This window comes from Malus domestica, chromosome 11 (assembly GCF_042453785.1).
Source record: "Malus domestica chromosome 11, GDT2T_hap1".
Lineage (NCBI taxonomy): Eukaryota > Viridiplantae > Streptophyta > Magnoliopsida > Rosales > Rosaceae > Malus > Malus domestica.
This window is the reverse complement of record NC_091671.1, coordinates 8,936,460-8,951,520: the sequence shown is the minus strand read 5'-3', so window position 1 is coordinate 8,951,520 and position 15,061 is coordinate 8,936,460. Positions and strand designations below refer to the sequence as shown.

Below are 15,061 nucleotides of genomic sequence, written 5' to 3'. Positions count from 1 at the left end.
GTACTTGGAGTTAAGGAAAGATTTTGCACAAAACCAATGCGCAGTGGCATTCTAAGATTTATACAATCGACCCCATTTAGTGAAAGAAAGTTTGTTGTTGTTTGCCTCGAGGGTTTTTAGTGGGTTTAGAAATTTGGATTTCTAGTTAATTAATCTCTTCTCATCTTGTGTAACTTGTTTTTTTGGTGGGAAGAAAATTAAAAAGATGATTTTAGTATCTTTGGGAAGCATAAATTAGTTTGAAATAGTTTTTTCTTTATGGATATTCAACACAAAACTAAATGTTTGGACTACCGTACGATTATTAATCTATACGTATAAATGTGCGTATCTCTGAAACCATATACTTATTCCTAATATCGTAAATAATATTTTAAAGAAACATGATGACTCAACAGTCACACATGTTTCACATTACTCAATTAGTGTTTCCATATTTGAGAGAGTTTGTGAGAATGTAAAGTGTCGCTCAATAAATGTCAACGCATCTAATTGCCAAAATGATAATTATATCGAATATATATAAGTATTGCAGCCAAATTCTAAAAAGTAAACAAATTAAAGGAGTTTGACCTATACTGGTGGAACGTTTCGATTTGGCTTATAATAGACCAAGCATATCAACCGAGCAGTTCCTTTTGTTCTTTACCTGAGGCTGTCATACTTGATTAATTCATTCACTTGCTTGCTTCAATTGCCATCGTTTATATTTTGAATTTGGGTCCTACAAATCATAAATAAAATGGTTTGTTAAAAAAAAATCTCAAAAGTTCTCTTGTTAGGTAGTTCAGTTAGTATGTATAATATTGTTAGATAACGAAGCTAAGAGCCAGTTTGGAAGAGTTTTTAAAATGACTAAAAACGTTTTAGGAGAAATTTTTTTTGGGTTCTAAAAGCACTTCAAGTACTTTTATAAGATATCTTTGTATTTTTACTAAGAATTGGTTTCAAAATCATTTTCACCAAAAGCTTTTAGTTATTTTAAAAGTACTTTCAAAACGAACCTTAAAATATTAAACACGTGTACTATTTTTCGAAACAAAACATTAAATTGTTATGAAATCATTTCTAAATTATTTTTAAAGTTTCACTTATGGAAAAAAATTCCGTCATCTTTTTTTATAAAACGAAATATATATTTTATTGTCACCCCATAAAAATAGTAACCTTTGATAAAAAAAAAAATAATAATAGTAACCTTTAAATTCAAAAATGAGAAAAGAAAAGGGCCAAATTAAATTGTAATCCTTCTAGTTTCACATTTCTTTAACTTAAGGACTTGTAGTTTTTACTTTGCCACTTGAGGCCTTGTAGACTTATAGTAAGTTTACGATTTCAACAAGGAATAGTCTGTTATGCCCTTCCAAAGTAGTATTTTTGTACTAATTACCACGCTCCAAATTAATTAATGGTCAATTTGCCATTCCATATGTTATTTTATCTTGTGATCAGAACATGAAATCTTGTTTCATGGTATAATGGATTGTCCTTAATTAAAAGCTTCCACAAGGGTACAAATATAATTTGGCCAAAGAAAGATAGTATTCTATTCTATCATGTCCTCCTTGTTGCAACTCAATATTCCAATCCGTTTGCACGTATTACATATCTAATTCATTGGTACATATTTTTTTAATCTTTAATTTTGAAGCCTTTGATACATTGCTACGATTGCGTCCCGTGCTAATGCAATAAAGACGTGTAAATTTATGTCTATATGTCCTTATTTTCTTAACATGAGACGTCACGTGACCGCATATCATGTGACCGCATATGTAACGTGCCATATGAATACAGAGTACGTAGCACTCCATGTGGAGACGATAACAAGAAAGATAAACATATATACTCATATATTCATGTGGGTAGGAGGACAAGCAGATCAGAGAAGAAACTTGGCGAAGGGAACAAGTAAAATATGCCCCCACAAAATATATAGTTTTGCACGCATATACATCTCCTATCCTTATCTGCGATCTTCTTCTATGTGATCTTAAATCTAAAATAAAGCCTTCATACATCATCTTGTTTGTCGAATTTTGAAGCTTTTGTGGCCCGTGAATGTGACCTAAAAAATAAATGAAGAAAATATGGGTCATGTATATATAATCATTTCTATTGTAAATAATCAAATTTCCTTCCGATATTTTTATTATTATTATTATTATTTGGATATATATGTGGAGTAGGGTTAATTTGCTTGTGTTCTGACACGAGGGTTCACGGTGAAGCAGAAAAAAGAAAAGAGATCATGTTCGGATTTATTCCTCTTAATCCATTAAGTTCAGAGATTTGGACCATTGAAATTTGATTCAATAGTTACAAATAGGGTCCACTTTAAAAGTTATAATAACTTTAGTCGTTAGATCAAATTTCAATGTGGTCTGAATTTCCGAACTTAATGAATTAGAAGAAAGGGATCCCGAGATGATATCTTTTCCAGAAAAAACAACAGTGGAGTTGCAAAAGCTTACTAGAATAATTGACTGATTTTTTTTTCTGGAACAAAGTCTTGCACTTTGGAATAAGTGGACGGGGACTGAGGAACATGGAACTGTAAGGCAGTTTGACTAGAGGGAGAGGAGGTAGACAAGGCTGCCAGTGAAGCAGGGCTGCTTTTTCAGAAATCAACATGATATATAGAAGTGTGAAAAAGGAAAGAGATGGATGCAATGGTAAGACAGTAATTGCCCTTGTTCAAGTTTATCCGTTTGAAAAAAATTGGCAAGGCTAAGTGCAATTACTCTTCATATATTTTTATTTTTTCAATATTTTCTTGATTTTATGTTCCACATGTCATTATTGGCTTAAATTTTTAATGAGATTTTCAGCCAATTTTATCGCACCACATGCCATTATTTGTTAGTAATATTCGCTCCAATTTTGTTCTAGTGTGAACTTTATAAGGTTTTTAAATTTTTTTACCACTAAATTAATTATGGCCACTGAAATTTTCAATTTTTTGAAATCAGATGCGCCACAAAGCGCTACGTGGCACATCAGCATCTTTTTTTCAATTATCTTTTACCGTTAGAAATCTAACGATCCGGATCAACAAACCGTTGGAAATCCAACGGCTATGGCGTGCCCAAATTAGAGCTGTTTGGCTCACTTCGATGCACGTGGTGGGCCCAGTCTTCTATTACTTGAAGTCAGGCCCAACGCCACCAATTGCCAACAAGCTCAAGGCTCGACAATCGTTGCATAGTGTCTTTATTTCGAACTTATAATTTATACAACCACGAGTTGGTGACCCAATAGTAAAGGATGGATTACGAGGTTTTCTTAAAAATAAAAGTTGAAGGTCTTGGGTTCGAAACTCGCTGCTGGTGTGAAAGCAAACTTGTGGCCAGAGGAGACTGAAATTTGTGAGTTTTCCTAGTCCCTGGAAGGGGTGAATAACCGTGACTTGCCACCAGTTGTCCCTCTTTTTTAGAGAAAAAAAAACTTGTCATTTATACCGTTTAAGTTTTGTATGAAATGATGTTATATTGTTAGATAATTTTGAGCTACTAAATTCTAGCAACAAATCTCGTTGAAGTAAGATTCTAAAAGATGATAGGCGCTAGTCGGACGGCGGGCTGGGGCCTAGCGCCTAGACGGCTAAGTGGAGCCTAGGCAGGCGCCTTGGCAAACTAGACATTTAAGTAAATCTACTATATTTTATGTAATTAAGTGTCAGTTTATACTTAAAATATATGTAATTTAATCAAAAACTACAAAATATAATGATATATATATATATATATATTATGAAGTATTGAAACATTATGAAAACATGAGGAACAAGCAAATAATGTGTATTTATTAAGTATTCAACAAGTCTCTTACAATTTATTGAAAAAAATAAAATGTAAAATAAAAGTTATCTATTTTCTTCTAAGTGAGTCGCAATCTAAGTGGGTGCCTAGGCGGGTGTGGGCGGGCTGGACGGGTGCCTCAATAAGTATAGACGCTCTTTCTTAATTTTCAAACGTCTGAGCATTAATCGAGGCGGTGATCAGCCGGCTAGCGCGTAGGCGAGAATTTTTAGAACAAAGTCTATAAAATACACTCGAATAAATGTAGTATTGTCCAAACAATTTTAGGAACGATGGACTAGTTAATTTTAAGATTGAGGTTTCAATTTTAGAGCGATCCGTTATAAAGCTTTTGTTATAGTTGTACTTAAGGATATTTTTGGGGCTACCTACATGCCGATGCAGTTGATTAACTGGGAGCTTCATTGAATCACAATAAAATGCAGGGGTACAAAATGATTGAAGGGAGCCCTCCTAAATTTGCCTCTTGCCCTAATTATATGAGGGTGGTGTGGTAGTTAGAATTCAATTAAACCCCATACGTTGAGGAGGTTTTCATTAATGTTGCAAACATACATATTTAAGCAAAATATATCCCACTAAAAATAAGAATCTTTAGTTTTGGTAAGACGATATTATGAGCTATAATTTACGAGAGAATAATTTAAACTTGAATGTAAGAATGCGGCAGATATAATGTCTTTACCAACCGACCTAACCTATTTTTATGGAGTAAATATAAGTAGAGACGCAAACAAAATCATGCGGCTTTGTTTGTATCTTGTATGGGGGGCTCCCATACTTGGGCCTCTCTCGAGCGAGAGTGGCTGTTTAACACTTTGACATCAGATGTTAATGTTTTTATTCGAATTCAATAATTTCTACCTTTCGACAAAAAAAAAAAAAATCATGAACACTATAATGCTCAAGTTGGCATGCATTATCTCAAAAAAAAACCTTATTATTTGGTTGGACGTAGGGACCATAATTTTCCCGAATATGAAACCTATTTTGCACAACCACTAACAAATTGTTTGCACCTTTACGCAATCTCCATTAGAAAAGCCACAAGTTTCTCAACCAAGCAAATTGGCATCATAATATCCAAAGGGTGCAAATTAGCCCTTTCTCAACCAAGAAGCAGGTGCAGCTAGCACCATCACTATGTCTGTCCAAACGTCAAATGCCCCTTTCTTTCTTTTTCTTCTGCAAAACGGCCAAAGTACCTAGATTCTTATTTTCTATAAGAAGCTTGCTAAAGACCAACTACCACACCAACTAACTTAACTACTTATATTATTGAGGTGTTTTTAGTCACCACTCTCAAGTGGTGGTAATGCTTACGATCTTATTTATTATCGTTTGATGAGTTTAAATTTTGAGATTTATATCTATCCAAGGTATTAAACTCATATAATGGTGATAAATAAGGTAGTGAACATCACCATCATTTGAGTGTGGAGAACACAAATATTCCTATAATATTGTACACAAAAGGGGAAAGCTTCCTAATTGCAAAAGCAAAATAGGGAGGTAATAATTAAAGAGTATTTAAGCTCTTAATTAATGGTATTTAATTTGCTTGGTAATGAGAATTATTTAGGAGTTAGTCACCCACCGCATGCATGCAAATTGGAAGAGACAATTCATGGACCAAATTACACCACCGTATCCTTTGGAACTTCCCTTATATAGCCTCTTGTTTAATTGGAAGAAATGAAAATTATGAACAAAATTGATTTTTCTCCTAACTGTACCAATTGGCTCACAATAAATTTATAACTCAATCAAGCTTATTTGCTTTGGTCATTAATATTTTGAGAACAATTTATGATGTAATTCATTAAATACTATCAATTGGAGGACAATAATAATTGGAGTACGTTAAAGATAGGTCAATAAGTTAAAAGGTTTGTAACACGACTATAAGTCACATTATCGTGACGTATTTTTGTTTTAAAAACATATTTGTTAGTATCCTATTGATTGCCCAAAAAAAAAAAATCTCTGTCAATTGTAATAAATCTAAATTCAGATTCATTAATGAACGGCTAAGAATTTTCATTTTTGCGGGTTTAATAGAAACTCTTTTATTGTCAAGATTGGTAGAACGACTGCTAAAACCATTGGATTTGAATTCAGAATGCACATGGCGAATATTGATAGCTAGACAACCTTGATTTGTTATAGCCCATGGGCTTTAAAAATGGGGTTAAAATTCTACAAAAAAATGGCCATTTGCAAACCCTAGTAACCATACCAACCAACTAGAACCCAATCCCCTTCACTTATATGGAGGAGTTCAAATAAGTAACAGTATGAGATTAGTCCACTTTCAATAAACATGTCCAGTCACCTTGGTGTTTAAAAGAACATTGCTTGACTTTAGATCACAATAAACAATCGATGTTCGCTATGGTTATGAAAATAATCCAGTGCACAATAGCAACACCAATAACAATATCTAGCGTTTGAAGAAGATATTAATTCTTGGGTGTGTTGATCTCTTACCTCTTCAATTACAAGAGGTGGATGCAAATCAGGCAGCCACTCCTCTAAACTCCTTTGCTGTATCAACTCATAAACTAGAGCCTTCAAAAAATCATTGAGAAAACATGTAGATATGACCTTGACGCGATTTTGATGCTTGATATTTCTCAAAGCCTCATATTCGGCTATGAAACTCTTTGATGCTCCGTGACGTAACATGCTAAACACCTTCATAGCTACAAGTACAAGCAGAGCTCTATTGTCAGCATAAAGAACCCTTTTGAATACAAACTCGAAACTGCCAACACCAGTTAAATTAACTGAAGAAAACTGATCAGTGGCTTTTGAGAAAGTAGCAAATGACACTTGCAAGTACATCAAGTCCGCATACTAAAAGGATTATTAATTTCAAGCTATAAGCTAATCTTCTTTTCTTGGAGCTCTTTAGACTTGCAATTGCGCAGCTTGAGATTAGGAATTCCTTTGCAGAATCTGGTGTTGTCAACAATTGAAATAGCACTTTGATTTTCGAAAACACCTAACACTAATGGTGGTCAAGTCTGATAGGATACTCAACTCACCATCTTTACAGCTCCCAAGATGATTTTATTGAATGTTGAGGGTCTTGAGGTTATGAATCTTTCAAAAATTTGGAATTCGTCAATGTGAATCTTCAACAATTTCGTGGCACGAACTAGACTTTAATCGATCTGAATATTACACAATAAAACAAAGTACAAGAAGTAGTAATACACTCTTCACACAATGAACCTCATTGGTGATTATTTACATTGCAAACTTTCACATCTACTGTGGTAACATAAAAGCTAGACTTCACAGGCAGTACATGAAATTTCTCTATCACAAAAGCACATAAAAAAGAGTTTCTATCCAAGAAAAGTATTCCTAATGGAATGAAGTTCAGATGCAGCATCATTGATATTCTTTAGTCGATCTGTTGCGAATTCAGCAGAACAAGCAATTCCAATTCTAAATATTGAATCCAAGCACACCTCAACTTTATGAATCCTCGCACTACATTGATTGGGATTCTCGTTCGTGCCTCCTTGAAGAAGTGGTGCGTCTGCAATCTCAGTAACTCGCTCGGGGAGAGCCATCTTGACAAAATTATGAAGGTTCAAGCTATCACTAAACATGTTGTCAGTGGGTCTCTTCCCTGTAAACATCTCCAACAAGAGAATGCCAAAACTGTAGACATCCCACTCATTTTCACCTCACTCCCCATGCCATACTCTACAATTCAAACATCACATTTGTGTATAAATGGTTCAGTTTAAATTTTGTAAATTCAATACTCCAAAATAAAAAAAAGGAAATATAATGAAGTGTATATCTAACAGATATATATACCTGGAGCTATATAACCAATTGTTCCTCTTATTCCAACGGAACTTGTCTGACTCTGAATTGTTGCAACATTACTCCTTACTTGTGAGAGAAACCTTGTTAATCCAAAGTCAGAAACATGCCCAGTTAATTCGTTGTCCAAGATAACGTTGCTTGGCTTGAGATCACAATGAACTATTAGCGTTTCACAATGATTATGAAGATAATCTAGTGCACAAGCAACACCAATGACAATTTCTAGCCTCTGAAGAAGACTTAACTTATTGGGTATATGATCTCTTAACTCTTCAGTTCCAGTAGGTGGATGCAGCCACTCCTCTAAGCTCCCGTTGTTTATGAACTCATAAACTAGAGCCTTGAAATCATTACCATGAAAATCAACACTTGAACACACAGTTATAATCTTGACAAGATTTCGATGCCTAATATTTCTCAAAGCTTCACATTCGGCTATGAAACTCCTCGAAGCTCCATGGCGTAACAAGTTAAACACCTTCACGGCAACAAGTTGAGCTTTATCATCATCATCAAGAACTCCCTTGTACACAGACCCATAACTACCAGCACCAATTAAATTAGCCTCTGAGAACCCGTCAGTAGCTTTGAGCAGAGTAGCAAATGACACTTGCAAAATAGTGTTCCCCAAAGTGCTCAATGAAATTTCTTTCCTTGTCTTCCTTGATGAACAAAGAAAGAAATAGGAGAACACCATGGCTATTCCTAGAAGAGTAAATTCAAATACTAAAGGGAGTATTAGTTTCAAGCTATGAGACAATCTTCGTTTCTTGGTCTCTTTAGACTTGCACTTGGGAAGCTTTAAATTAGCAACAGGGCTGCACAGATTAGTGTTGCCAACAACTGAAATAGCACTCGCATTTTTAAAAACACCTCCAGTTGGTACCTCTCCCCAAAATTGATTGAATGATAAGTTCAGATTATTCAGGATTCTAAAGCTTTCTAAAAAATGTGGAATTTCACCTGAAAAATTATTGCGAGAAAGGTCTAGATCTTGAATCCCTTTCACTGAACTCATAGACAAAGGAATGGACCCGTTGAAGAAGTTTCCTTGCAAATGCAGGACTTCTAAACTCTCACAACCACCCAGGCTACTGGGGAGTTCTCCAGATAACATGTTATCAGAAAGATACAGTTCACTTAGACTATGGAAATTCCCAACCTCCAGGGGAAGGGAACCTGTGAAGAGGTTATTAGACAAGTCCAAAGAAATCGATAGGGAGGAGAGTCCAAAAACTTGTTTGGGTATTGGGCCATTAAGAAGGTTATAAGAAAGATTCAACAATTGCAACCCATGGCATTCCCCCAGACCTAAAGGAATGCTGCCCTCAAGATAATTTTCATCCAACATAAGATGGAATAACTTGGTTAAATTTCTTAAGGATGACGGAATATTTCCTGATAATTTGTTCATGAAGATTTCTAATTTTCCAAGGTTTGAAAGCTTACCCATGTCAGAGGGGATGTTACCTGTGAAGCTATTATTCTCCCAAAGCAACGATTCCAAGCTCACCAGGTTCCCTATCCCAGATGGGATGCTTCCATATATTCGGTTATTGCCAACCCAAAACGTGTGAAGTTTGGTTGAGAGATTGCATACTGACATCGGCAATGTCCCTCCAAAATTGTTGTCGTTAATAATCAACCATTGTAACTGGGTGGCATTGGTCAAGTCCGAGAGAAAACTTAAGTCACCATCTTTACCGCTTCCAATATTATTAAGTTGAATGTTGAAATGCAGGAGGTTGTGAAGCTTTTGGAGATTCGGTACCTGTCCGATTAGGTTGTTACTCCCAACATCAAAGAACCAAACACTTGTGACGTTGAATATTGAGGGAGGTATGGACCCAGTGAATTGGTTTGTGGAGACGCTGAAGACTTCGAGATTAGGAAGACTTTTGCCAATATCTGATGGAATACTCCCTTGAATTTGGTTCGATGACATTTCAAATGTAACAAGAGAAGAGAGGTTATAAATGGAGGAAGGGATGCTACCAGACAACTGATTTAACCCCAATCCCAAGAAGGTTAATTTTTTCAATTGGCCAAGAGAACTGGGGATGTTTCCCATCAAGTTAGTACTAGCAAGACTTAGTACCTGGAGAGACGAAAGGTTCCCTAAGGAAGGAGGGACCTGTCCCGTTACATTATTATTTTCCAATACAAAGATTTCCAGTTTCGACAGCAATCCAATTTCTGAAGGAATTTTACCCACCAACATGTTGCGAGTGAAATGCACTTTGATAAGGTTGAAGCAATATGATATATTGTGTGGAATACTGCCACTAAACGAGTTAACGTCTAATCGCAATACCTGCAATCTACGCAAATTCCCAATTTGTGGAGGAATTTCATGACTGAAGCTGTTATTTCGCAGCCGCAGCTCCCTTAGAAAACTCAGATTTCCTATGTTTGGAGATAGTTTCCCTACCAGAAGTTGAGATTGCAGGTCCAGGTTAGTGACCCTTTGGCGATGTCGTCGACTGCACGTCACACCATGCCACATGCAAAAGTGCGTGGATTCGTTCCAGGAGCTCATCACGTTGTAATTATGGAGATCTTGCTTTATTTGAGCTTTGATGGCAAGCAGTGCCAGCCTATCTGTCACATTCCCTCCGAGTCCCGATTGCAGGGAGCTCCTACAGCAAACGAACACTGCACCGAAAAGCAAGTATATTAAGATCAATTTCACAACCAAAACCCCCATTTCTGATCTAGTTAACCATATAACAAGAGAGAGAAGCAGAAAGAAATAGAGAGATGGGTGTTGAGTTGCGAATTTGGTGAGTTCCATTTGTTACACCACAACGAAATTTATAGAAGGATAGGATCATAGGAGGAACAACTTTGGCTTGTTTTTTTAGACGACTTCACTAGCTTACTTCCACTACTAGGACCTATTGTCTGGCACTTTCGGTACGCCAAGGACCAAGACCCTTAAAGCACCTTGACTTCAGAAGCTCACTGGAAACATTTGGCAACCATCCAAAATGAAAAAACATTTGGTTCAAGACTCGAGAGCATTGATTGAAAATTGTAACATGAAGGTTTAAGTCCCCATTAAACACGTTGTCAGTGGGTCCCTTCCTTGTAAACATCTCCTGCAATAGAATTTCAAAACTGTAGACATATCCAGTTATTAACGCCTCTGCCATTCAAACATCGGAAAATATTGTTAGCAAATTGAGAACAAAATAGTTTAATTATGCAAAATTTAAAAATTAAAAAAAAAGGATATTGTGGAGAGGATGTGAATATTTACCTAAAACCACATAACCAATTGTTCCATTTATTCCAGCGGAACTTGTCTGATTTGTTGAAGCTTTTATGCTGGTCAGTTGTGAGAACCTTGCTAGATTAAACAGCACGCCAAACTAGAACGACTGAATCCATGATCGTATCAATAAGCAAGCACTTCCATCTATCAAATATTAAGGCAGAAGTTAATTTACCAAACAATAAATATTTTGTGACTCGCAATTCCATTTTGACGTAGGGACACTGCTCAAATAATGACACCAGGAACAGTGATTGTTTAGATTGACCCCTCGAAAAGGAGTAACCAGGCCAAGAATGTATACCTGTCAAAAACATGACGACTGTTAGAAAATGCCTGCATATTCTGATACTACGCAGATACGAGGAAAATGAACTTTTATTTCCAATAACAAAACAACAAAGTACTGCCAACACATACCAACCCAAAACAACAAAGTAGAAGCCAATATCAACAAAGTGGCCAATTAGTACTACAAAGAGAATAGCGATAACACAATGCCTTCTCCAAACCATTCTGATCAGAAACAAGCAGATACAGAGACTATTCGCAATGACAATAATGAAGACATATTGCAGGACGCATGATATCTACATATCTACACAAAATCAAGTTCTCTGATTTGATAAAAAAAATAAAAAAATGTGCACGCATCAACTGTGCCTACCAGATTCTCATGCAGGGAATCGATTAGGTTCATGAAGTCAAACAATTAAATTTCAGAGATCGAGGAGGAGCTTACCCAACAACTGATAGTATCAAAGAGAGGACCCACAAGACATATTGATACGTCTTGTGTTTAGATTTAACTGGAGTAGTAACACATCCAGGGGGAGCATTCCTTTGGGTAAGCCAGTTAAATTGGGGGCGGATCAAAAAAAAAATCCAAGAAGAAATCTGGAGACAAATCCTCCAATATGAGCAAAGTTGTCCACGTGTGGTAGAATTCCCACTGCTAAGTTTATTATGATGATGAAAAGGAAAGTAAGCAATACTGCTAACTGCGGATAGAAATCTGAAACTGTAAGATCAAAGGGTCGTGCACATACTATAAAGAGGTGCATCGTTGAGTATACAGAAACTTTATTTACCTTATTTACATACATTGTCCAATTTGATATGAACTCTGAAAGCATGCTTCCGAGTAAACCAAAAAGTGCAACAGAAGCACCAACATAAATACCATATTGAATAAAAAGAGCTGAAAGCAAACTCCCACCAAAACCAGACATGAGATATAGGAAACCAATTCGAACTGCAGAAGAACAAATCAGGAAAACATTAGAATTTCAAACCAATTAGTTAAAACATTTCATCAAAACAACTGTACATGATGTACAGATGTAGATCAGCATCAAACTATTAGTTTTTCAATCTTTTCGAATAGACGGCATCTCAAAACATTTCAAAATGAGGCGCTATGTCTACATGTACAGGATATCCAAAACAATCCTTGTTCCCACATATGTGATGGAAAACTGAAATAATCTCTCAGCTTCTTTTTCAAGCAATTTTATTCTATAAAATGAAATACTATGTCTAAAACTAAAGTTTGAACCCCATCTTCGGTGTATAAACTCTTTTCTTTGCTCACCGCTGAATAAAACGTCCTCTTGTTTCCATCAAACCTAGCAACATACTGGTGAAAGTTATAATGCAACCAGCACTACATGACCACTACTCTAGGATTACAATTCAATAAACAAATGCATAGAAATCCTCTGTAGATTAATCGCAAGGTAGATGAAACCATCCGGAAAGTGTTTCTCTTCTAGATTTATGAAAGAAGTTTTGCACTTGGTAACTAATTTATTATTCTACAATTTATGTCATGTGCTTTATCTTTTACTACAAACATTTATGGATGTGGCTATACATGCATGATAACATACATGAAGCCAAAAATCCATATGCATACCAAAACCAAATTCTTGCTCAAGCGGAATTCCAATGAATACAAGACTCAACATATTGGCAAGCACGTGGAAAACTCCAGCATGTAACCACATACATGAGATCAGCCGCCATCCCTGGTGTCGATGAACCACTCTCTGAACGTCTAGAGCACCCATCTTTTCTAACCTTCAGGATGAAAACACATGAGAAACAAGTTAGATACTTAGATGTGCAGCTGAGACCTATTGACCCTTATGGGGCATGTCTATAGCTCTTATTTCCATACAGATGATAGCTCCCTCGCCCTTGTAGTGCTATTTTTAGCAGTTATAGACTTTGGATGATACATACTGAAATGAGCACATTAAACAGCTTTAAAGAATGACAAACAAGTCCTTGAAGAACGCATACCCGCTCTTACCAGAGATATTAGGACAAACAATTTCATTTTTCCATAATCATTCTAACATTGACCTCACAGAGCAAGGAAAGTCGAACAAAAATTTTGAAACTAAATCGCTAAAGAACACTACTGTAAAACTTTAACCCTGTAACATATTACAGGGTACATTTTGGTTAACATAGCAATCTAATCAAGCCAAATAGTTCACTACTTGCAGCTCTTCAAGCACCCTTCTTCTTTGTTCAAGCATTTCCAATATGCCGACATCAAATAGACATCAAGCATTGCCTGAATGTCACTAAATACATAAACCCTCATTACCCGTCAAGCTCCTTTAAGTTTCTCAACTAATCGTAGATTCACTTACTAGGGTTCCCAAGTCCAACATTGATTAAAAGCAGAATTACATCAAGCTTCATGCAGTTCAACTGTTTTCTTTACAAATATATGTAATATAACCAAAATTCTAGATCCACCAAGTCATAAAATTTACCAAAAACATGTTAAAAACATAACTTTCACAATTACTCTTACCTAAAAAAGTCTCAACCTTGATTGATCCCACTCTAATTTCACAACTAAACCAATCCAACTATCCAACCCTCCTCATCATAGTTTCACCAAAAAACACACAAACGGGTTCGCCGCCACTCCGGCAGTTCCCCACAATCCACAACTAAAATTTTCCAAATTTCCCCATGTAAATGCCCAATAAATCCCAAAACACAAATTTCAATCCAAAACTCCAAACCCCAACAAATAAAAGAGTGAAAGCTTTACGTGGTTTTCCTTGAAGGGCTGAAAGGAGAGGCGGCCGAGGAACCGACCAATGCAAGTGTCGGAGTTCTTGGGGAAATCGTTCACGAACATGGTCACCACAAAAACCACAATGTTGGCCACCACAATCGACGGCACCAGCCATGACACCCACCTCTTCAACGGGCTGTAGTCGCTGAAGGACTGCCGCGGCGTCGTCGTCTCCGGAGGCTGTCCCGCCGGGTGCACAACGTTGTCGCTCCGCCGTGGACTCACCACCTTTATCTCTAAGCTGCTCGGCGCAGCAGGTTGGCCTCTCTCCATAAAAATCTCCCCTTTTTTCGTTTTTTTTTTGTCTTCAATCAAAAATTTGGATTCAGACCCAGAAACCCCATTTGGGTTTTGATTCGAATCTCATCGAAATCAAAATGTGGGACAAAATTGAATGAAATGGGCTCTGAATTTTGCCTCTTTTTTTTCTACTTTTTGGGGATTTAAAAAAAAAAAAAAAGTTTATGTTTCTTGGGTTAGTTCAAAGGGTAGAGGAAGTATGAACATTTGGGAAGAAATGGTAAAGAAAAGATATGGAGTACGATGGTAAAGAAAAACTTATCACCAAACTGATATTTTAGAATTTATACAGCTAACCCATGCTTAATAGAATAAGATTTAGTAGTTCTTATTGTTTTGTTGTTGTTGTATTACGTGTCATCTTTCTCACGGTGGTACATACTATGCAAATTATATATACACACACTAAAAGAGAAAATTGCCAAAAACACTGTTTATACTACAGTGTTATTCCATTTTTATCCCTTCTTTGTTTCTATCGTTACTGTTTATTATTATTGACCCTAAAAACTACCAAGCCTACGTGGCGCGCAAGTCGAATAATCTATAAGCTAACTACGTCCTTCGGTGAATACGGGGCGTGCCAACTTGTTGGCCGAACTCGGTACTTCTGCGTCTTGCGATTGTGGCCGAGAAAGGAACACGTATCGGCCTCTTGGGCTCTCGAACCTGAAGACAAGGTTACTATTCTTACGAAGTTCACGA

At 36.4% G+C, this 15,061-nt stretch overlaps 2 protein-coding genes and 1 pseudogene across 3 annotated transcripts; all 3 read right to left on the bottom strand.

Annotated features, from left to right (window-relative positions):
• Positions 1-6,135: 6,135 nt before the first annotated feature.
• On the bottom strand, positions 6,136-6,668 carry LOC139189418 (probable LRR receptor-like serine/threonine-protein kinase At3g47570). Its single transcript, XM_070808367.1, has 2 exons — positions 6,312-6,668; positions 6,136-6,213 (listed from the first exon to the last, which is right to left on the bottom strand). The coding sequence occupies exons 1-2, from the start codon at positions 6,666-6,668 to the stop codon at positions 6,136-6,138; spliced, it is 435 nt and encodes a 144-aa protein (XP_070664468.1).
• Positions 6,669-7,177: 509 nt separating this feature from the next.
• On the bottom strand, positions 7,178-10,380 carry LOC139189417 (putative receptor-like protein kinase At3g47110). The gene is made up of 2 exons (XM_070808366.1): positions 7,662-10,380; positions 7,178-7,467 (listed from the first exon to the last, which is right to left on the bottom strand). The coding sequence occupies exons 1-2, from the start codon at positions 10,378-10,380 to the stop codon at positions 7,178-7,180; spliced, it is 3,009 nt and encodes a 1,002-aa protein (XP_070664467.1).
• Positions 9,773-14,431, bottom strand: LOC139189172 (RHOMBOID-like protein 1; annotated as a pseudogene). Its single transcript, XR_011572811.1, has 6 exons — positions 14,030-14,431; positions 12,869-13,027; positions 12,042-12,205; positions 11,693-11,951; positions 10,936-11,254; positions 9,773-10,821 (listed from the first exon to the last, which is right to left on the bottom strand). The product of XR_011572811.1 is annotated as an RHOMBOID-like protein 1 (transcript).
• Between the last annotated feature and the right edge of the window lie 630 nt (positions 14,432-15,061).

Excerpts from the sequence above, each read along its gene's own strand:
- LOC139189418 (XM_070808367.1), bottom strand. The coding sequence starts at position 6,668 with ATGTACTTGCAAGTGTCATTTGCTACTTTCTCAAAAGCCACTGATCAG. Across the intron at positions 6,214-6,311 it reads CACCTCTTGTAATTGAAGAG|CGAACATCGATTGTTTATTG; the intron begins GTAAGAGATCAA and ends TCATAACCATAG.
- LOC139189417 (XM_070808366.1), bottom strand. The coding sequence starts at position 10,380 with ATGGGGGTTTTGGTTGTGAAATTGATCTTAATATACTTGCTTTTCGGT. Across the intron at positions 7,468-7,661 it reads AATTGGTTATATAGCTCCAG|GGAAGAGACCCACTGACAAC; the intron begins GTATATATATCT and ends AGATGTTTACAG.